Raw genomic sequence first — 23,970 nt, forward strand, 5'->3', positions numbered from 1 at the left:
CCTTTGGGGCTGAGTAGCCACGCCCCCCACCTTTTGACCCTCAAGAAGAGTGTCTGTCAGGCTGAGCAAGGGTCAGCCTGACAGACACACTTCATTATCAGGTCAGGCAGCCAGGAGCTAGACATGCGCTATTTGCGCAGGCTGCCTGAGCTGACCTTTGCTGGGATGAAGAAGTCACAGTCCTGTGGGCGTGACCTCTTCAGCCTAGTAAAGGTGCCTCGAGGCGCTCCCGTTCATGACGAGGGGGAACGTCAGCGCTTGCTTCGGACCTGGGCGCTTCAGTTTTAAGCCCTGAATGGCCTAGGGACGAGTGTCAATCAGTGACACCTCATCACAGAGTGGGGTAGGGTCAGCAGTCTGAGTGACACCATCCCACTCAGACGAGATGGGACTGCTGCCTTCCCTCATTGGCTGACTTTAGGTTAGCCAGTGAGGGAAGGCAGCAGTCACAACCCTCCTGGGACTTCTGAGGCAGAGCTGAAAGTAAGTAAGTGTGTGTGTGTGTGTGTTTTTAAACCACATTTTAAATGAATGTTTGCTGCGTGTGTCTGTTTGAATATTTGATAATGAGTGTTGTGAATGGATGTGTGTTTGCACGCGTGTGTGAATGAATGAATGTGCCTGGGTGCTCACCTGCCCCTCCTAAAATTACCGGCCACCACTAGTGGGATGCTAATCTAATTAGGTTGTCCTGTGTGTGTGTTTGGCTGTCGGCTAAATGTTATCCTACCTGTGACCTGTCAGTCAGCAACTTTTAGGTCTGGGACGCAGTACCAAATACCTTCGTCTCTGTAACAGTGGCATAGTGATTTTGTTTGAGTATGAAAATGTATCTTTTATATACAGAGATACCCTTTCAATGTAGGTAGTGTCCTACCCATCACAGTTGATTTCCTTGAGAGACCTCTTTCATGCAGTCGCACATCTAATCAAAAGTCTTATAAAGTTTAACCACATCACCCAAACACTGAAGGAACTACACTGACCCCCCTCACCTGCAAGCTAGCATCATCTTCAAGAGTGGCTGTATCACACACCAGCTCACCAGAGGTGGCATCCCTCCTTAACATGACTGAGAAAGTACCCACCTCAAGTGACGGCAGCTTGACAGGAGGCAGGACATTGCAGATTTTCACAGAGAGGAAAAATAATGCTGGCCTTTTCCATCCACCTAGAATTGGGAATAGTCTTCTTAGCAGCATCAGGACTTTTTGTACCCTCCTGCAGTTCAGAATGGAGCTCAGTACACACCTCTGATCACTACATCACTGCACAATAGTACCTACAGCATAATAACTATCCAGCCATGTTGTAAATGATTATAAATCTCAAAGCCTATCCATTTTCGTCCTACCCAACCACAGGACATTTAGCGTTTGCTCCTCTATAGCTAGGTTCAAGCCAACAAATCCCATGTCATGTGAAATTAAAATTTGAGATAGAGGTAGCTTTGCTGAAGGTAAAAGAGCTAAACTTGATTGGAGACGGATGTTCATCTCAGAGTGAGTAGATGCACCTTAAGGAACTAAGTATGTCTGAGAAGTACATCTGATTGCTGAACAGATCCTCAGGGAATACTAAAACAGAGCTCTTGATAATCGGAAAACTGGGCATGGACCAAGCCAACCACTGGAAAAATACCTGCCCATCCCACCTGGACCTGCGATAGGAAAATCCTTGAGGAAGATTTATTTATCATCTCACCCAAGACATCATCACTGTCTGAAGACAGTGTCCTGTACGGCATTGGAAAGCAGTGCCATCTGAGTTTGACCAAGCCATGCATTTGGAGGCTACAGGCTTCATCTTTATATTGGTGGAGGAACCAGAGAAAACATTGTTGAAACTGCCACTTTTAGGCAAAAGAAAAACCCTATTCAGAAAACTCCCTTCAGTGGAAGCAGTCACCTTAAAGGAGGACAAGTGTCTGATTCCGCAGACACAGCCGCAAGAACTATAAATACGGCTGTCACCATTAGGTGACATGCATGGCTCAGGTCATTAGGATTTAAACCTGAAATCCAACAGGCCGTCCTCAATATGCCTTTTAATTAGCAACAATTATTCAGCACACAAGTTGACACAGCCATAGACAAAATGAAAAAATACGCCGACACTGCCAAAGCGATGGGAGCGCTTTATTCATCCCAATACAGAAGCTCATTTCGAAAGTCTCAGTATAGGGGAGGCTTCAGACCACAGCCTTCCGAGCCATCTACCTCACAAGCCAAGCCCTCTTACCAGACACAATGTCAGAGAGGGGGATTTTGGGGATCCTACAGAGGACAATTCCCAAAATCTAGAAGCAAATACCAATCCTCAAAACAACCCACTAATAACAAACAGTGACTTGACCACCACCTTCCCTCACCACATTTCCCCTGTGGGAGGAAGACTACAAAGGTTCCACGACCAATGGTTAAACATCACAACAGACAACTGGGTACTATCCATTATCCAACATGGTTACTGCATAGAGCTCACACAATTCCTCCAGACATTCCCCCAAAAGCACACAAACTTCCATCTCAACACAATCCAATGTTACAGACAGAAGTACAGGCACTATTGCTAAAACAAGCTATAGAACTTGTGCCGCATCATCAAAAAGGAACAGGGGTTTACTCCCTGTACTTCCTTGTTCCCAAAAAGGACAAAACATTAAGACCAATATTAGATCTCAGAGCTCTCAACCTCTACATCCCATCCGAACACTTTCACATGGTAACACTACAAGATGTAGTCCCTCTGCTACAACAGGAAGAATTTATGGCAACACTGGTTCCAAAAGATGTGTACTTTCACATACCCATCCATCCAGCCCACAAAAAATATCTCAGATTTGTAATACAGGGAAAACACTACCAGTTCAAGCTGTTACCTTTTGGAATAACAACAGCCCCCGGAGTATTTACAAAATGCCTTGCCGTAGTCGCAGCATACATAAGGAGACAACATATACATGTCTTCCCTTATCTCGACGATTGGCTAATAAAAGCCAACACACAAAAACAGTGCCAGCATCACACACGTTATGTAATAAACACCCTACACGCACTAGGGTTCTCAATAAATTACCAGAAGTCACATCTACATCCGGCACAAATTCAGCAGTATTTAGGGGCCACATTAAATGCCCAAAAAGCACTTGCAAGCCCAAGTCCACAAAGAGTGCAACCGTTCCACACCATATTGCCAAAAATTCAGCCAGACCAACACTACACTGTCCGATTTGTCATGAAACTGTTGGGTATGATGGCATCATGCATCACCATTGTCCCAAACGCAAGATTACACATGCGACCCTTACAACAGTGTCTTGCAAAACAATGGTCGCAGGCACATGGTCATCTCCAAGATCTAGTGTTGATAGACCACCAAACACACATTTCGCTTCCGTGGTGGAATCCCACAAATTTAAACAAAGGGCAGCCATTTCAAGACCCTGTGCCTCACACCATTCTTACAAAAGATGCATCAATGATTGGATGGGGGGCACACCTCAACAATCACAATATTCAGGGACAACGGGACAACAAACAAAAACAGTTTCACATAAATCACTTAGAACTGCTAGCAGTAGCCCTAGCACTAAGAGCCTTTCAACCTCTTCTTCTTCACAAACACATTCTTGTCAGAACAGACAATATGACAACAATGTACTACCTAAACAAACCGGGAGGAACCCACTCATCACAAATTTGCCTTCTAGCACAAAAGATTTGGCATTGGGCAATTCACAACAACATACACCTGGTAGCTCAATACATTTGAGTAATTCACAATTAATTAGCAGACGACCTCAGTCGAGATCACCAACAAACCCACGAGTGGGAAATTCACCCCCAAGTACTTCACAAATACTTTCGTCAGTGGGGCACACCAGACATAGACCTGTTCGCCACCAACCACAACGCAAAATGCCAAAACCTTGCGTCCAGGTACCCACATCCTCGATCCAAGGGCAATGCTCTATAGATCAACTGGTCAGGGATATTTGCTACGCTTTTCCCCCTCTCCCGCTCATTTAATTTCTGGTCAACAAACTGCATCAAAACAAACTCAAACTCATACTTTAAGCACCAACGTGGGCACGTCAACCATGGTACACCACATTGCTAGACCTGTCAGTAGTACCACACATCAAACTCCCAAACAGACCGGACCTGTTGACACAAAACAAACAGATCATCAGACACCCCAATCCAGCAATGCTCAATCTGGCAATCTGGCTCCTGAAATCTTAGAGTTTGGATATCTAAATCTTCCATTAGAATGTATGGAAGTGATTAAACAAGCAAGAAAACCTACCACAAGGCAGTGTTATGCAAACAAATGGAAAAGATTTGTTTTCTACTGTCAAGAAAAACAAATAACGTCCTTGAACGCAACCATACAAGTTATTGTAAGTTATTTACTCCACCTGCAAAAAGTAAACTTAGCTTTTTCATCCATTAAGATACATCTCACAGCAATTTCTGCTTATTTGCAAAATAAACAAAACAAATCTCTATTTAGAGTGCCTGTCATCAAAGCTTTCATGGAGGGTCTCAAACGAATCATACCTCCAAGAACGCCACCGGTACCCTCATGGAATCTTAACATTGTACTCACACGACTCATGGGTCCACCCTTTGAACCCATGCACTCCTGTCAGATTCAATTCCTAACTTGGAAAGTAGCATTTCTAGTCGCAATCACTTCATTACGAAGAGTTAGTGAAATACAAGCATTCACTATTGAACAACCCTTTATACAAGTACACAAACATAAGGTTGTACTTCGCACTAACACTAAATTTCTACCTAAAGTCATCTCACCGTTTCATTTAAATCAAACAGTGGAACTCCCAGTCTTCTTCCCACAGCCAGACTCAGTGGCAGAAAGAGCACTACATACATTAGATATTAAAAGAGCTCTAATGTATTACATCGACAGAACAAAATCATTTTGAAAAACTAAACAATTGTTCATCGCATTCCTAAAACCCCATACTGGTAATCCCATATCAAAACAAGGCATAGCCAGGTGGATAGTGAAATGTATCCAAACTTGTTACCTAAAGGCTAAAAGACAACTGTTAATTACACCAAAAGCACATTCCACTAGAAAAAAGGGAGCAACAATGGCATTTCTAAGAAATATACCAATGACAGAAATAAGTAAAGCAGCTACTTGGTCCACACCGCATACATTTACCAAGCACTACTGTGTAGATGTGTTAGCAACACATCAGGCCACAGTAGGACAGGCTGTACTAAGGACACTATTTCAAACAACTTCAACTCCTACAGGCTGACCACCGCTTAGGGGAGGATTACTGCTTTGCAGTCTATGCAAAGCATGTGTATCTGCAGCTGCACATGCCATCAAACGTAAAATGTCACTTACCCAGTGTACATCTGTTCGTGGCATGTTCCGCTGCAGATTCACATGCGCCCTCCCTCCTCCCCGGAAGCCTGTAGCCGTTTAAGTTAGATTTAAAATGTGTATATATGTAGATACATTTCTATTCCATTGCATGGACATCTATTTATTTACACTCTATCACTCCTACCTTACCCTCTGCGGGAAAACAATCTAAGATGGAGTCGATGCCCATGTGCAATGGAACCGAAAAGGAGGAGTCCCTCAATCCTGTGACTCGAAAAGACTTCTTCGCAGAAAAAAGACTTGTAACACTCCGAGCCCAACACTAGATGGCAGGACCTGTGCAAAGCATGTGAATCTGCAGAGCAACATGCCACGAACAGATGTACACTGGGTAAATGACATTTTTCTTATTAATCAAAGAACAAGCAAACAATAAAATTGAGACATTACCTGCTATAGTCAGGGCAATCAATCCCATGTAAAATGTATATAGAACATGCCACTCAAGGGAGCCGTTTCAATCCTGGTTCCTAGTAGCCAGGGAAGGGTGTATACTCAGATGCCATTTCCTGTAGCTTATGCAGTTCTAGACCATAGGTCTTCCTAAAGATCACTTCTGCCCCTTGATGGATCTGCACTCTCAGCTACAGCACTGACATGTCTTTCCATCTTAGTGGGGTGTCAAGCCCAAATGGGGTTGTCATGGTTGTCAGCAGACATTTGTGATATGCTTCAGTCAATGTGGAGACTCAGTACCTCTCCAAAGCTAATAACTGCCACTTGAGGCCAAATTGGGGTTATGAGAAAGAAGGATGCAGCGTTATTCCAAGGATTAGCCCTCCACACAATAAGTGTTTTCTGAGGACATTGTTCAATGGCTTGAGGATGTCAGAACCCCTTTCAAAGGACCACTGGACAAGCAGGAACTACAAGGCCCAACCTTGGGGATTGATGCGTTTTACTCCTGATGTCTCAGGGCCCGACTTAATATGGGTCTTGAGCAACTCAGCCAAGTACCTCTTCAGCACTTGACTCTCAGTAGTAGTGTGGGTCGAGCAGTCCAAAGACATAGATGTGCAGGGTGAACACAGGCTCACAACTCAAAATGCGTTCAGTGGAAGCAATAAATTATTGTCCAGTCAAATGATTGCTTTTATGGAAAAAAAGTATATATGAGTACAAAATAAAACGCAGCATACACAAACAGTACATATAGCCTCCCAGGTTCAGGGCTACAGCGTTTCAATAGGCAGGTCCCTGAACCCCTCTTGCTTCTCACTAACCCATTTCGCATTCATTAAAGGCAACATTCAGTTTAGGCTCCACTAGTAGTCCAAGTCTAAGGGTTACCCTTGCTGACATTCAACGAAGCCAAACATTATAGAGACTTCTATCCGCAGATTGCTTACTCTATATTCTTTATCTTGGAGTATTCCCCAGGCGTCAGACTGGATCTGTAAATTTTATAGCAGTCCCCTTGCTTGCTTGTAGGTGGCACTGTTCGGCTCAGTGTTACGTTGTCAACACACAAAAGTGAAGTGCGCAGTGCCTATATAGGTGCCATCCCAGTGTGCTGACCTCAGTTCATGGTAGTTTTTCTGCACCAGAAGCATGGAACCAATTTGAGGTAGAATGACTAGTGTGCCAAGGTGTGGTCCTAAAGAATCTCTTTGATGTGTGAACTATACTTCACAGAATGGGTAGTAAGGCAGGGTCGGTAAGGAATCTGCAGCTAGATAGTCTCCAGTAGATAAGGCGTTACCGAGGGTAAGTAACGTGTTCATCTGATAGAGACCTCTGGCCAAGAGATTCCTTATTTTAGAATGGATACCAAGCAATCTCTCCCCAGAGGTGGGTCTGAGGACTGTGACACTCAAAAGTCCTTGAGGACCGAATGGGCAAAATGCTAATTTCAGCAGACCTGTCTAAGCAGTAGTGTTTGACAAAAGTGCAGTGTTGCTCGTGTAGCTGCCTGACAGACGGACAGATTTCCACTAGCAGCATTAACCCAAACTCATTCCCTGCAACCCCACCAACACAGATGGAGAGTCAAAGAGAATTGAGGCATTGAGGAAACAGGTGTCCTCCACAGCTAGCCTCACCCTTTGGACAGCCAACACCAGTTACTTGCTTGATAAGTACTGCACCCGATTATGAGACATGGTTGCAGAGATCTTGCTAGCGGTCTATGAGGAATTCTGTGCCAACATAGCGGACGATTCTGGACGGCCAGGATGTGGAGAGTTATGTCATAATGTCCAGCCTGGACTTGGCCAGCTGTTTAAGCAGAGCAGTGGGGATAAGCGTGGTTGGGATCCACTGGCTTTTTGGATGATTTCCTGGCATTGTAGCTGCATATGCCTTTTGACAGGTCTCTCCTCTCTGGTGAGAAGGCTGATTCGACCTTATAGTGCTTTAAAAAAGTGGAGCTACCATGCCCCCATGAGTCTCTCCACACCCACAAGGCAGCATTCCTAACAGTTTTGCTTTCTTTGAGGCTTTGCTAGGGATTTTTCACACAGCAACAGGACCCCCAGTCCTTTAAGGGTCATGGAGCAAGCAGTCGCCGTCCTGGCAGCCAACCTCCCTGTCCTCTGCCCCTCCGTCAGCAGCCTTCAAGACACATTTTTCCTCTTAGCAGCACACAGCCACTTCTGGCAGGCAGAATCATTCATTTTCTTTACTGGTGGCATGCCATACAATCAGACAAGTGGGTCCTCCAGATAGTTCAATGGGGTGCATCCTGTCATTCCTTTCCATCCTGCTACATCTTTCACCCACATCAGAGCATCTTTCACAGGAGCACTTGCCCATTTTGCTGCAGGAAATTCAAGCTCTTTTGGTGAAAGGAGCTATTGTTTCAGTCCTGGCCTTGGAAATCTGAACTGAAAGCTGTTCCTGCTATTCTCTAAGGGCGAAAAAGGGTGAAGGCCTTCGTCCTATTTGAGATGTCCAACTTTTAAATTTCTTCCTGTTTTATGCTGGCCCAGGTTCAATCTGCATTGGATCAAGGAGACTGGATGGCATCATTGGACCTACAGGACACCTATTTACATGTTCCGTTTCTGCAGGTCTACAGATGTGCTATTAAAGTTCAAGTGGGCCATGAGCATTTTCAGTTTGTCGTGCTCCTTTTCAGCCTCATCAGTGCTCCTAAAGGTGATGGCAGTGGCCGTAGCATACCTGTGAAGGTCTGGTTACCAGTCTGCCCGACAACTGCCTGTTGAAGGCAGACTCACCACTGTTGGTTGTGGACCACCTCTGGATAATGGCGATCCTCACATTAGGATTCACCATCTACATTAGGATTTACCATCTATGTGCCGAAGTCACAGCTGACTCCTTCACAGAGGTCATCTCTCATTGGAGCCATCCTGGATACGGAGCGTTATCAGGCCTTCTGTCTGTTTCTAAGAGTCCAAGACATTAGAGTTATGATTCTGATGTTTCAGCTTCCATCCTTGGTCTCAGTGAGGGTGTCTCTGAATCTTCTTGGACCATTGGTCTCCAGAATCCTGCTCATCGACCATGGCAGGTGGCATGTGAAGGCTCTGATGCGGTATCTCAAGTCTCGGTGGACCAAGCTAAAGGTAGCCTTTCATATTTCATCCAAGTTTCAGGGGACAATGCAAATGATCTGCAGTGGTTGCTGCTCGACCTTAATTGGAGGCAGATCTTTCTCCCTTCCTCACCCAGAGCTGATGGTGATGAGACGCATCTGATAGAGACTTCTAGCTGCAGCTTCCTTACCTTAGAATTCCCTGGCGTCACCTTCGAATCCGGAGTTTTTTGTGAGCAGTACCATGCGCGCGCGCCGTCGGACGGCGTCGTTCGGATCCGCGTGCGTCGACCAGCTCCGTTTGTGTCGTTGGAGTCGCCTATGACGTCACGGTTGTCTATATAGACTCCGTCTCGGCGCGCGTACGTCAGTTCTTTTCCTTCCGCGCCGGTTAAGCGCAGTTTTGGAAAGAGCTACCGTGCTTCGACGGTTTGTCGACGCTTTTTTGACTGTTTGGAGTCATGTCTTCGAGAAAGACAGGATTCAAGCCGTGTGGTGCGTGTCATCGCACCATGTCGGTGACGGATCCGCACCGAGTTTGTCTTTGGTGCTTGGACAAGGACCACGATTCCACCTCGTGCTCCGATTGTCGGGCCATGGCGCCGAAGGCCTTGAGGGAGAAATCTCTTAAGCTTCTTGCGGCCCGACATTCGTCTTCGGTCGGCGCGACTCCGTGGAGGTCACGGTCTCGCAGTAGGAGGAGGTCGCGGCCCGCTCCCGGAGCCCCAAGTCCTCTTCTTCACATTCGAGGTCATTGGAAGGTAAGAGGCACAAGAAGAAGTCCAAGCGGACTTCGTCTTCGCCACGCCCGTCGACCGACGAGGCGTCTAGGGAACGCCGACGTTCCGAGCGCGGTTCTGCGGAGCCGTGGCCAGGGTCGACTCCGCGTCTTCCCCCCTTTCCGGGGACTGGATCGACCCCCGCTCAAATTAAAGAATTTTACGAGGCCATGCGTCTCAACTTTGAGCGGGCTGTACCCTCCGGTGGGTCTTTGGGCCCCGCGGGGTCAGCAGGGGCCCCTTCGGATTCGACGGCGGCGGCTTTGCCCTCGGCGCTGTTGGGGACCTCAGGATCCGATAACAGATCTGGACCGGCGCCGGGTCCGACGTCGACAATTCCGCCACCGGCGCCCACGGGTGGCAGCCCCATCCTTATTCCGGATGAGCCGGAGCGACGTCGTACGACGTCGACTCCGACTTCGACGGAGCCGATTCGGCCCAGATCATTGTCTGAGCATTATTTGGAACAGCCAGACGCAGGAGAGGAATGCAGCAGGACTGGTATGTGGATCTAGGGGAGGCCAGTGGACTGGACACATCTCCAGATTACTGGTATGCTCTCTCCTCCTAATGTGGCTACGGAGGAGGGGGCTTCTTTCGCTATGGTGGTGCGTAGGGCAGCTGAGGTCTTGGACCTAGATTTGCCTACAGTGCCAGTCAGGACAAATATCCTGACAGAAGTGCTTCAGCCGGGGGTGTCAACATCGGAACCGTTGTTGCCCTTCAATGAGGCTCTTACAGACGTCCTTCTGGGTACGTGGTCCAAACCCAGCACAGGGGCTCCTGTGAATAGGACGGTCGGCCGCCGCCATAGACCCGTTCCAGCGACCCGAGTTTCCTGACACAACACCCCACTCCTGAGAGCTTGGTTGTCCAAGCCTCTACTTCACGTGGTGCCTTCCCTTCCGCTCCCCCGGATAGGGAATCCAAGAGGCTGGATCAGCTTGGGAAAATGATGTTTTCTTCCTCCAGCCTGGCAGTGAGGTCTGTAAACACCTCTTGCCTATTGGGCCGTTATTCCCATACTTTATGGGATACAGTGGCGCAAGTGCTGCCCCAGGTCCCGGAGGCTGTACGGGACACTCCCACCCAGGCTGTAAAGGATGGGAGAGATGCAGCCAAGTTTACAATCCGGTGTGGCTTGGTTACGACCGACTTGCTGGGCAGAGCGATTTCATCGTCAGTGGCCCTTCGTCGCCACGCCTGGCTACGTTCTACTGGTTTTTCAGGGGATGTCCAGTCCAGCTTGATGGACATGCCCTTTGATGGCTCTCGCCTTTTTGGCGAAAAGGCAGACTCCGCGCTTGAGAGGTTCAAGGATTCTCGAGCCACGGCCAGATCCTTGGGCCTTTCAATGCCGGCACGACAGCAGTCTGTCTTTCGCCCCTTCTGAGGCTTCGGGAGGGGCGTTGTGCCACGGCAGCCACAATTTAGCCACCGTCCTCAGTCTTCACAGCATCCCGGAAGAGGACTTGGTCGTGGTACCATCAGACCCAGAGGGTCTGGCCAGAGGTCGACCGCCACACAGGCCCTCTCCACTGCGCCCAAGCCCTCCTAGTGTGGTTCTGCGGGATCACGTCCGTCCAGTTGGAGGGAGGATTTGTTTTCATCTCCCTCACTGGCTTTCCATCACCACGGACAAGTGGGTCCTGCAGATCATACGGAAGGGCTACTCCCTTCCCTTCCAGTCTTTCCCTCCTTCTATCCCTCCGACAAAGGAATGGCTGATGGAGGACCATTTAGCTTTGCTCCGCAAGGAAGTTTTGGCTCTTTTGGCCAAGGGAGCCATAGAAAGAGTCCCGATATCAGAAGTAGACAGTGGTTGTTATTCCCGCTACTTTCTGATTCCCAAAAAGAAAAAAGGCCTTCGCCCTATTTTGGATTTAAGGGACGTCAATCTCTTCCTCAAGAAGGAGAAATTCAAGACGCTCACTCTTGCTCAGGTTTTGTCTGCCCTAGACCAAGGAGACTGGATGGTAGTGTTGGATTTGCAGGATGCGTATTTCCATATTCCTATCCTGCCAAGCCACAGGCGTTACCTGCGGTTCAAGGTGGGCCACGAGCACTTTCAGTTTACCGTGCTTCCTTTCGGTCTCACCAGTGCCCCTCGGGTGTTCACAAAGGTGATGGTGGTGGTGGCGGCTCATTTGCGCAGGTCAGGGATTTCAGTCTTCCCCTACCTGGACGATTGGCTGTTGAAGGCTTCTACGCCCCAGGCTCTCGTCACCCACCTCCAGTCGACGGCGGACCTCTTGCATTCACTGGGGTTCACTATAAATGTGCCGAAGTCACACCTGACTCTCTCTCAGAAGCTCTCTTTCATCGGAGCTGTTCTGGACACAGTGCAGTATCGGGCTTATCCTCCCGATCAGCGGGTTCAGGATATTCAGGTTATGATTCCGATGTTTCGGCCTCTATCCTGGATCTTGGTGAGACAGACTCTGAGGCTGCTGGGACTCATGGCTTCCTGCATCCTGTTGGTCAAGCATGCCAGATGGCGCATGAGGGCTCTGCAGTGGGACCTGAAGTTCCAATGGGCACAGCATCAGGGAAATCTTACCGACGTGGTTCAGATCTCGGAGAGGAGGAGATCTGCAGTGGTGGTTAGTGAACTGCGAGTGGGTCAAGGGCAGACCCCTCTCCCTTCCCCAACCAGATCTAACGGTAGTGACAGATGCGTCACTCCTGGGATGGGGCAGCCATCTGGGGGAGGTGGAGATTAGAGGTCACTGGTCTCCGGCGGAATCCGGGCTCCACATCAACTTGTTGGAGCTTCGGGCGATCCGGCTAGCATTAAAAGCATTTCTTCCTGTTGTGAAAGGGAAGGTGGTGCAGGTGTTCACGGACAACACTACCGCAATGTGGTACTGCAACAAGCAGGGCGGAGTGGGGTCGTGGACCCTTTGTCAAGAGGCTTTACGCCTCTGGACATGGCTGGAACAGCAGGGCATGACCCTGGTGGTTCAACACCTGGCAGGTTCTCTGAATGCCAGAGCAGACGAACTCAGCCAAAAATGCTTAGAGGATCAAGAATGGTGTCTCCATCCGGAGGTGGTGCAAGGACTCTTTCAGAAGTGGGGAGAGCCTTGGTTAGATCTGTTCGCCTCCGCAGAGAACGCGCAATGTCAGCTGTTTTGTGCGTTGGAGTTTCCAAGGGGGCTATCGCTAGGCGACGCTTTTCGTCGCGAGTGGAGTTCAGGCCCCCTATACGCTTTTCCGCCTATACCACTTCTGCCCAGAGTTCTCAAGAAAATCAAGAACGACCGGGCCCAAGTAATCCTTTTGGCTCCGGATTCGGCACGGAGAGTTTGGTATCCAGAGCTTCTCAAAATGAGCATTGGTCCTCCAATCAGGCTGCCTCTTCGGGAGGATCTTCTGTCGCAGCAGCAGGGGAAGGTTCTCCACCCGAACCTGTCAACTCTGCACCTTCATGCGTGGAGATTGAGCGGGGACAGTTGATGGTTTATGACCTCCCTCCCGAAGTCTGTGATGTCATTCTGGCAGCCAGGCGTCCCTCTACTAAGTCGGTCTACGCCTGCCGTTGGAAACGTTTTGTTTCTTATTGTTCAGAGAGGTCTATTGATCCTCTTTCTTCTTCTCTGTCTAACATCCTTTTGTTTATTTTGTCTCTCGCCCAGCAGGGTTCCTCCTTGGGGACTCTCAAGGGCTATCTTGCAGCCTTATCGGCTTTTCTTCAGTTGCCTGATCAACCATCTCTGTTTAAATCACCTATAGTACAGAGATTTTTTAAAGGGCTTGTACATCTGTTCCCGCCTGTGCCTTTCGTTATGCCCCAGTGGGATCTTAATCTGGTTCTTACCTTCCTTATGTGTGCTCCTTTCGAGCCCTTGCATAACTGTCCTCTCCGGCTGCTCACTATTAAGACAGCCTTTTTGGTGGCAATTACATCTGCCAGGAGAGTGAGTGAGCTGCAGGCTTTATCTTCTAAACCTCCTTATCTAATGATATATCCTGACAAGGTGGTGTTAAGAACTCGTGCCTCTTTTCTCCCCAAGGTGGTGACCCCTTTCCATCTGGGTCAAAGTATCACCCTGCCCATCTTCTTTGCACCACAGCATCCCTCTAAGGAAGAGGAGCGTCTCCATCGACTGGACCCAAAAAGAGCGTTATCGTTCTACCTTGACCGCACTAAAGAGTTCCGGGTGGACGACCAACTGTTTGTGGGGTACGTTGGTGCAAAGAAGGGTCGGGCAGTACAGAAACGATCCATTTCGCGCTGGGTCGTTCTCTGTATAAAAATATGCTACGCTTTGGCGAAGAAGCAGCCTCCTGAGGGCTTAAGAGCTCATTCCACTAGGGGGAAAGCTGCTACCACTGCATTAGCACGTGGCATACCGGTGGTGGACATATGTCAGGCCGCAACGTGGGCTTCTTTACACACGTTTGCGAAGCACTACTGCCTGGATAGCCAGGTGAGGAGAGAGGGGCATTTTGCCCGTTCTGTCTTGCAGGACTTCCTTATATAAAAAAAAAAAAATCTCCTTCAGACCCACCACCATGGGTTATAGCTTGGGTATCTATTCTAAGGTAAGGAAGCTGCAGATAGAAGTCTCTATCAGATGAACAAGTTACTTACCTTCGGTAACGAAGTATCTGGTAGACACTCTATCTAGCTGCAGACTCCTTACACCCGCCCCAGCCTCCCCTCTCTGGGGAAATTAAGTGTATTAGTTGGTTCTTCCATGACTCTGTGCTTCTGGCGCGGGAAGTTGTGGAAAACAAACTGACGTACGCGCGCCGAGACGCCATCTATATAGACAACCGTGACGTCATAGATGACTCTGACGACGCACGCGAATCCGAACGACACCGTCCGACGGCACGCGCGCAGGGTACTGCTCACAAAAAAACTCCGGATTCGAAGCTGACGCCAGGGAATTCTAAGGTAAGGAATCTGCAGTTAGATAGAGTCTCTACCAGATACTTCGTTACCGAAGGTAAGTAACTTGTTCTTCACTGCTGGATTGCGGGGGAAATATGGGAGAGATGGAGATCAGAGAACTTGTGGTCTCTGGCGGATACTCAACTCCACGTCAGTCAGTTGGAGTTGCAGGCCATTCGCTTGATGTTGAAGGCCTTGACCTCCATAGGGAGGAAAGATGTTGCAGGAACTCATGGAAAGTACATCGCTGTATGGTTCTGCAACAAGCAGGGTGGGTGAGCCCTGTGTCAGGTAGCGCTACGCCTTTGAAAGTGGCTGGACCACCAGTTAATTGCTGTAGTGGTAAACCACCTGGCAAAATTTGTAAAGGGCAGGGCAAGCAAACTAGCTACTAATGCTTAGTGGATTACGAACAGCAGTTGTACCCAGAGGGTGGCATAGGGCATTTTCCAGCAAAGGAGAATCATGGCTCCATCGTTTTGCCACCGCCAGCAACGAACAATGTCAGCTCTTTCGCAGAGATGCCACCGCCATCAACAAATAACGTCAGCTTGTGACTCTTAAATACCTTCCCAAGTTCTTAAGAATATCAAGCCCGATCGGCCCCAAGTCAACTTAGAGGCCTGGTCCAGGAGAGTTTGGTACCCAGAACTCCTGACCACGAGCATCTGTCTCTACAGATTTGTGGATTGAACAGGCACCCAACAAATTGACCCATTTCAAGCAAAATTGTCTGTTTGTTTTGTCTGTTGCCCAACAAGCACTTGCTCGGGGCACTGTTAAGGGTTACTTCTCCAACATGCGTGAATCATAATGGTTAATTGTACCGGATATTCCCAGCCTGATGATGGGGATATATTCAAGCATGTAAATATAAAAAAGATACCAATTTTGGAGACCTAGATTTACAGGTAACTAATTTATTTCAGGGCCGGTTCAGCTTTTTGTTTTTTGCTGTTGTCGGATCAGCACTCTTTATTTAAATCACCTGTTGTGACGCCATTTTTTTTTTATCTTATGATCGCTGCAGTAGCGCTTTTCCCATTAAATGATTGTAGATTGCCATCTCATTTTGTACATGCTGCAGGTATATCTGGGTAGCTAATTGAAGCATACAGCTTGAGTAGCAGTGGTTACAAAAATGAAGCCCCGGGGCACACCATAGATTAGTTGCTCAAGGGTGGAACTGTAAGTAAGATAGCAGATTAGCTTACGGTTGGGTTTACTAATTAAGACTTTCAACTAGGAAAGTGCTTGTTAATAGGATCCCATAGTTTGTGGTGTTGAAGGCAGCACAGAAATCCAGGTGAGCCAAAGTCTTCACATGACCTTTGTGAGATGCAGTTTGTCCAGTGCCTAAAGCACTGTAGTTCCAGTATTGTAACAGGACAAAACTCTGCTTCCAGACGGCGTTGTATGTTACTGGAGTCCACAAAAACTTGTAATTGGGTGTATCAAGCACTCTATAATTTTTTATGAGTACAGTAACTGTGAAAAGGGATGATAATTTACAAGAATGACTGAGTCAATTATTAGCTTTCTTCAGCAGAAGGGACTACTATTGCAGGTTTCAGTCGCACAAAGATGTATAGGTTACACCATTTCAAGGTTGATAATTGGTTTCAATGCTTTTGTCTGGGCCGTGGCAGACATTGAATGTCAAAAGTAGAGAATTGTGAGTGTGAGCCTATATACTATATGATTATCTTGACCTGGACCTAGTAAAAGTTTACCAATTTGCTACCTTTTACAGTGGAGCACTTCAAGTGGTACTTATATTTAAATATGTCCTGTTCTATTTGGATAGAAAAAGTGGTGTAGAATGCAGATTTTATGGATTGTATAATTTAGCTATATGCTTCGCTTTTTTTTATTTTTGTCAACAGTTTGGCCTCAGGGGTCTAATTTAAGCACTGGTCTCACTAAAAAGAAATTATGTTTTTTGGCAGTTGTAAACTCAGTGGTAAAGCAGTTATTCGTAGATGTATTGCTTTTCACTGAATTTTGTCTCGCGGGGAAGGGACTTAAAAGTAGTCTCAACTTTGCCATTAAATTCCATAAGCATGAGTTGTGGGTCATTATTTTTTAAGGGGTATTGCATTTGGAAGAACGACACTAAAGCATCACTTGCAACCTGTAGGAAGCTGGCTCTGTATATACTACATAAAAAATTGTTATAGTGTGCACAGAGTCCAGGGGTTCCCCAGAGGCTTGACAGAGGCAATAATAGATAATACTAATGCACTATTTGTGATAGTGTGGTCAAGCAGTTAGGCTTATGAGAGGGTAGTGTTAAGCATTTGTTGTACACACACAAGCAATAGAAGAATCACACACTCAGTTACTTAACTCCAGACCAATAGGATTTTATATAGAAAAATATATTTTTGTTACTTTATTACTAGAACCACAAGATTCAGTTCAGAAGCAAATACTGTTGCAGGTAAGTACTAAGCATAGACCAATGTAGTTTTGTTTCACTTTAGTCAAGTAAACAGCTTTTAAGAAAACAGAGAATATCTATTTTAAAAGTGGACACTTAGTGCATTTTCTGAACAGTTCCTGGGGGAAGAAAATAAAGTACAGTTTTAGAGGTAAGTACACGACTTACAGTTCCAGTCTCCGGGATATAGGTAGTCCACCGTCGGGGGTTCAAGTTAACCCCAAACACCCACCACCAGCATCACTAGGCCGGCCGGATGCAGAGGTCAGAGTTGAGCAATTTTAACGTGGGCCCCTATGGAGACAGGAGGTACTTGGAATTCGGTCGACCAGCAGGTAAGTACCCGTGGCTCAGAGGGCAGACCAGGGGGGATTATAAGAGCACTGGAGGGGCCACAAGTAGGCACCAAACACGCACCCTCAGCAGCACAGGGGTGGCCGGGTGCACGGTGCAAACAGGTTGTCGGGCTTGCAATGCTGGTCTATGAGGGGACCCCGAGGATCACTCAGAGGCTGCAGGCAAGGTCCAGTGGGGTGTCTCGGGCACACCACTGGTCGGACAGGGAAGAGGGCCACCTGTTGATTGTTGCTGCACCGGGTGTCGGGTTCTCCAAGGCCTGGTGGCTGCGGCTGCGGGTGCAGTGGGTCCTTTGGCGTCAGGTATCTTCGTCCGGAGCTTTTGCAGTCGGGGTCCTCAGGATTCCCTCTGCAGGTGGCGTCGTGCAGGGGTGGAGGGGTCAACCCAGGGTGAGCACTTGATGGGAATCACCTCGGGACCCTATCTGGCTGGGTAGACCACCTGGACATTGAGGGAATGGCTGAGGGGTTTTCCTCCAGGTTGCAAAGAGAAAAACAGGCTTGTAAAAGACTGGAAAGGAAGTGAAGTAAACGTTATTTACATGAGAATAAACTAAGATGCAAAGCAGCTTTAATAGATTTTCGGAAACATATTAAGAATATGTAAGATTGAGCCTTTTGCAGGATTAATAGTCTATTCGGAAAAATTCCTCTATGGAAACCTTCAAGATTGTCCAATCATGTTTGGACCCAGATGCAACTCAACAGAAATACCTGCTTCACAATTTCTAGCCGATAATCTTGCCAATTATTTCTTTGGGAAGGTGGAGGATATTTGTCATTTCTCTAATGGGTTAGCCACCCCATTCTCAGGCTGCATCAGCTCTAACCACCCGCAAGGGTCAGGTGTTCACTGCCTTTAGTAGTATTTCAGTGGCAGAGTCTGAAGTGGGCATCTTTAATGCCTGCCTCAGGATTTCCATTAAATCCCTTTTGCATTCGGATTCTGAATACGGGAGTTCCTTTTATAAACCAAGCAATCAGTTAGCTATTTAACCTCTCGTTAGGATTATAATGAGTTCCCGTTTGTCAGAAGAAAAGCCTTTGTCCTTCCACTCGTGAAAAATCCTAATTCAAATCCCCTTAACCCTAGTAATTATAGGCCTATTTCTTTGCTTCCAATCTTGGGTAAAGTTCTTAAAAAAATTGTAAACAGCTTACCTAGTTTTTAGAAATTTATGGTATTTTATATTCAAAGCAAACAGGCTTTTGCTCAGGACACAGTACCGAGGCGGCTCTCTTGGAGGTCTCTGAATTTGTCACACATAGTCTAGATGAAGGTAATAAATGTCATCATTCTTTGGGATTTGTTGGCGGCTTTCAACACCATGTCCCGTAGTATCTTGCTAGAATGTTTAGAGGCTATCAGTTTGAAGGACAGGGCCACCTAATGGGTAAAATATTTTCTGTGACATACAGTACAGGCAGAACACTTCCCCGTAGTTACCTCCAGCTTCAGAGAATTAAGACAGCTTCCCTCAGGGTTCTGCATTAAGTTCTATGTATTTTAATATTTACATGTAACCACTGGCCAAGCTGGTAGAGCCATGGGGCTTTACTAAACTATCCTATGCAGGCAATGCCCAGATCTTGCTTTCTTTTCAGGAGGTGGATGTTAAAGTGTTGAACGCCTCCAAGGCTGTCTTGCCTCCAGTAGAAAATTGAATGCAATTGAGTTGTCTTAAGCTCAATTCTAACAAATCGGAAGTCCCAGTATTTGGTAAACCCACATTTAACCTTTTGAGCCCATGGCCTAAAAAGCTTAGAAATCCCAATTCCCCAAACTCCTGCTACTGTGGTAAGAAATATTGGGGTAAAATTTGACACGGACCTCTCCTTTAAGCCTTGCATCCAGGAGATTACTGGCATGTTGTTTGGTCTTCTTAAGTTTTAGCAAACTCATTTTTAAGCTTTGTTGATTTCCAAACTGGATTATTCCAGCTCCCTTTTTCTGGGGATCCCTGCAAAGCTGCTAAACACACTACAGGTGGTGCAATATCAGCTACCTGTTTTATCCTAAAATGCCCAGACAGGCAGTCAATTTGATTCCAACTTAAGCAGCTTCATTGGCTGCCGGTGTGCAAGAGTCATCATGTTTAAGGCTCTGTAATTACTTCTAAAGCTATTCACAAAAGGAACCTCTCTAACTTTCCAAGAGATTTAGAGTGTATCCCGAAGAGAGATCTCTGATCTTCGAATCAGGGTCTTCTTGTAATACCCAGTTTGGTTGGCTAGGTGAGGGGGTCGTGCCATCTATATGGATGAAAAAGTCTGTAAGAGCCTTTCCAAAGAGCTAAGATTCTGAAGCTTGTTTTTAAAAAGACCTGAAGACCTTTCTTTTTAGAGAGGTCTAGGCTAGGATAAATGACTGATACTGGCAGCGCCTGTATGCTTCCTCGGAAGCAGCTTTAGAAATAGTATTTCATTTATTGTTTCATTGCATGATGAAGTGAAAATCACCACACCATAATAGTCCATCCATAGAAAAGTTGTGGGGTTTACTGCAGTGCATGATCTTTGACATAAGACTGAATGTCATATGCAGTTAACTTTTATCAAATTGTCAGGAAAGTTTTGAGTTATCAATATTTTATCTTGGCCCTCAGTATATTTAAAGAAAGCAAGTCATATAAGTTATCTGCTACTGTAAATGGCCATGACAAAGTTCCAAAAAGAAAACAGTGGTTTCTGGATAAAGTTTAGTGGATACACTTTCCAAAGATTAAATTTGGGTGGGCCCCTTTACCTCCCCACATCAAACCTTTTTTGTAGTGTGTTTGGTAAGTTCTCAAATGATCTTATGAGTAACTTAGTTGGCTAGTGTTCATGTATTGAAGGGTGGTTTGGAAGGTTGGTCATGGTAAGGCAGCTGAAGGGTGTGTCCTATGTTTCCTTTGTTGTACATCAGGAATTTAAACATGTTGGCTGATGTTGGTGTTCTGAGAGGTAGACGTCAATGCAAAAGATTTTGGCTTATGATTGGGAGGCTATTACGGGCTTGTTGAACATGGAATCCAGGAAGGTGTGAGTTGCTTTAGAGTGGTTAATGAATTAAGTGACATCGGAGTGTACTATTGCTACAGGATTGTGCCTGGAGAGGACTTGTTTGTTATGAGCCCATGGAGCAGGGACCCGGTGAGCCATTGATCATTGTGATGCTGCTTTCTCCCTTGTTATGCCACTTTTAACTGTGGATTCAGTAGGCTTGTAGATCCAGAAGGTTAGTGAAGTAGAGGAAAACTAGGCTCTGTATTGAAACTAGCATCTAAGTTAAATGTGACGATGAGGTCTGAGATGTCTGCTCTATGGAAGGCAGTGAAGTCGGTGTTTCAGCATGAGATGTCTGTGTTGTGGCTTCTTGGCAGTGGTTGAGAGTTAAACGTTTGAGGTTTGACAAGGAGGGTGTGTTATGTCTGTTGATTGTATAGGAATGTAATGGTTGGAATTATGTGCAATGGTGCAGATTCAAGCATGTTGTGTTTGGTTTGCAGTGTTGGGTGAGTGATACAAGATGTAAAAGTTCAGACTTTTTGGGCCAAAAACGAGATGCTATTGTCCTCATCCACCTTTAGCACAAGGTAGGGGACGGAAGGGATTGGTGTGTGCTGAATGTCTGGATTGGTTCCTTGTTGTTTATCTTGAGCTATGTAAACTGTTTTAGGGAGCAACCAAAGCCCTTTAGAACGAAGATATGTCTGACCCATGCATTGCAGGTTCTTACGCATTAGGGCAAGCTCCTTGAGTCAGAGCTGTTTTATTGGGAGTTAATCAAGTATTAGTAATATTAACTTCATGTGTTCTAATGTAAATGCTGGATTGATTGACATGACTGTCACACATACTGTAACAAAGCATCATCTGTCTCTTTTTCACTTGAAGTGCCTCAGGAAACATCAAGGAGGGAGAAGGCTGGTGAATGCCCTGCGTTAACTTTCAGCTGTTGAAGTTGTAAAGTGTAAGAAATAAGTGTTAAAACTGATATAGCTTGGTGATTCTGGGATTTTGTACTGTATGCAATTCAATTCTCCCAAAACATTGTGGGATGTAATCTAAGGGATAGCCCAGTAGTACAGCTTTTCTGAAATAGGCTAGTGCTGCTGATCTGAAGGCAATATATGCAGGAAATCTTTTGTAATGTTTATAAAACCTATTAGAACAAAACAGTGTCATTGATCTAAACTATCATAGATAAATAATCATCCACCAGAGCACCTAGGCACTTTTCAGGCCTCCAGACTATCAAGTTGGTAAAAGAGCTCATAAGTCTGTAGCTAAACTGTTTCATATATTAAAAAAGTTTGCTTGAATCCATCCTGTATATTTCAGTACAGATTTGGAACCAGCTCATGTCCTGCAAATGGCAGAATTACCGCAGTGTTTCTGCTTTATTTTTTTATTTTTTTTATATTTTATTCTAAAAAAAAAGTAACACATTTTGTTTTTCCATCTGTTTCCTTTAGGGAAAACCACGAGCCAGAAAAGTCAGCATTGAACAGTATAGCAGACAATACAGTGGCAATGGAGGTGACGTAGTTTCCACCGGAATTGACTAAATCCTTGGGAACTTCTTAGGTGCTATGCATCTGTAGCATTGTGAATGCACAAGATGATGGAATGCAGCACAGTGCATTTCTCTGGCAGCTGTTGGAACTTGACAGCAATGCAATCTCTCTTGCTTGGATTTATTTTCTTTTCATACTGTTAATAGGAAAAAACAACCTCTGTAAATTATGGACCCAACAATTATTTGTACAATACTTCATATCTGTCATGCCCTTGTGTATATATGTTACTTGAATACAGAACTGCTCATTTGTGATGCTTTGCACTTGGGGTTATTGGAGGGTGGGGAGGAACACAAATTGAAACAGTGGTATGTGAGATGTAAGATTGTATCGAGTTGAAGTGTCATCACATCATGTGCATGGTGCGGAACCTGCTGTTTTATCTATTTATTGTGCCGTGTTTACAGTTTTTTGTACACTGTACCTTCATTGGTTCCTGTGCTCAAGTAAATGTGTTAGGTAGCTGTGGACTCCTTGGTATTTTGTAAATGATATAACATGACTAGGTTCCCTCAGGGTCCTTGAGTTTTTGATGTATCATGTGGACAAAATGGTGACATACATAACAGAGAACCTAAAGGCATCAATTTCTGCGTCAAAAATGTACTATTTAAATGGGCGTATTCCTGTTCTAATATTACAAGTTATAAGGTAAAAATGAAGTTTCTAGAATGTCTGTCCCCTTCCATCCACACAGACAATATGGGTGGTTTGTTGTATTCTGAGCACTATGTATATGTTGCTGCTTTAGAAAATAATCTTTTCTAGACCCATTTCCTGCTACACCAAAAAGTGTTAAATCAAGTATGCAAATGGAGTCCCTACAACTGGAGTTTTCTTATGTTGTCGTGCTCTTTTTTTAAACACTTTAAAATGTATTTTTATTGGATTATTGTTGTTACAAAGACATCTTTCTTTGCTTGTTCTTAAGAAAATGGATATAAGGGAGAAGAATGCAGTAATTGCTGTACATGTATTGTCATTCCACTTTCTAAAAACAGCCAGCTTGTTTTCCTTTTAAGATTCCATAGACGGCTGTAAGGCCAGAACCGCAACTATCGGGTGCCTTCCTTTGGAACTATTTCACCTCTCTTCTGTGAAGAGAATGGTACTTAACAGACTACTATTAGTGCTTTGTCAGTACCGAAGTCTGAATGCCCAGTCGAATGGCATACATTATACTTAAGGTTTTTAATCTTACCTGGAAAATATTGTGACTTTGCTCTCACAAAATAAACCCAGGGCATTACATGTTGACAAACAAATGTGTGTACGTGTTCCTTTCTGCCTAAAAGGCTTTCATTTCAGTACTAGTGATTTTTAGTGACTTACATAATAAATTCTACTTGTGTTTCTGAACGTAGAGTGGAAACCAGTTAAGTTTAATTTGTCTTTCCCTCTATAGTAGCATTGTGGAAAGTCTGGTGAAGGAAGTTGGCTCTTTATATGGTATATCAAAATGAGATATACTGTGCACAGGGTCCAGGGGTTCCCCTAATAATGGGCAGGGGCTTAATCTACTAACCCCAAGGTGCTCTTTTAGGGGGTGGTGTGGTCCAGCAGCCTTAGGCTTATCAGAGAGGAGTGTGAGACATCTGCAAATACACATACACTCAACAAATGAGACACACGACTCAAGGAGATTCACACCAATTTGGCACCAGAATTATTTAGTTCAGCTAACTACATTTTGGAAAGAAAATCTTTAAAGTTTTGTTAAGTGGACAGTGCAGTTATTGGAAGCCGCAATGTTATCCTATGGAGGAAAAATAAAGACAGCAAAACGGGTACAGTACAGTGACTTACGGGACCAGTCTTCTGGACTTAAGGTGAGTACTGGGCAAGGATCAGCACCACATCAACCTGTCACACTGGGCATCACTGGGGTGGCCGGGTGCAGAGGTGTAGCACGGTGTTGGGTGCGCAATGTTAGTCAGTGGGGATGGGTCAGTTGCAAAGATGCTGCAGGTGAGGACTGGGGACCCAGTCAGG

At 45.8% G+C, this 23,970-nt stretch overlaps 1 protein-coding gene across 3 annotated transcripts in view; it reads left to right on the forward strand.

Moving 5' to 3' along the window:
• Window positions 1-23,237, forward strand: part of EPC1 (enhancer of polycomb homolog 1) — a 1,031,213-nt gene extending 1,007,976 nt beyond the window's left edge. For 2 of the 3 annotated variants that reach the window (XM_069211249.1, XM_069211247.1), the window contains exon 14: window positions 21,874-23,237. In XM_069211249.1, coding sequence (XP_069067350.1) covers window positions 21,874-21,946 — 73 coding nt within the window. In that variant the 3' untranslated portion in view covers window positions 21,947-23,237. Of the gene's footprint in view, window positions 1-21,292; window positions 21,369-21,873 lie in introns of all 3 variants that reach the window. The other variant, XM_069211248.1, reaches the window with a different exon arrangement.
• Window positions 23,238-23,970: the final 733 nt, after the last annotated feature.

Source organism: Pleurodeles waltl, chromosome 10 (genome assembly GCF_031143425.1).
Source record: "Pleurodeles waltl isolate 20211129_DDA chromosome 10, aPleWal1.hap1.20221129, whole genome shotgun sequence".
Taxonomy (NCBI): domain Eukaryota; kingdom Metazoa; phylum Chordata; class Amphibia; order Caudata; family Salamandridae; genus Pleurodeles; species Pleurodeles waltl.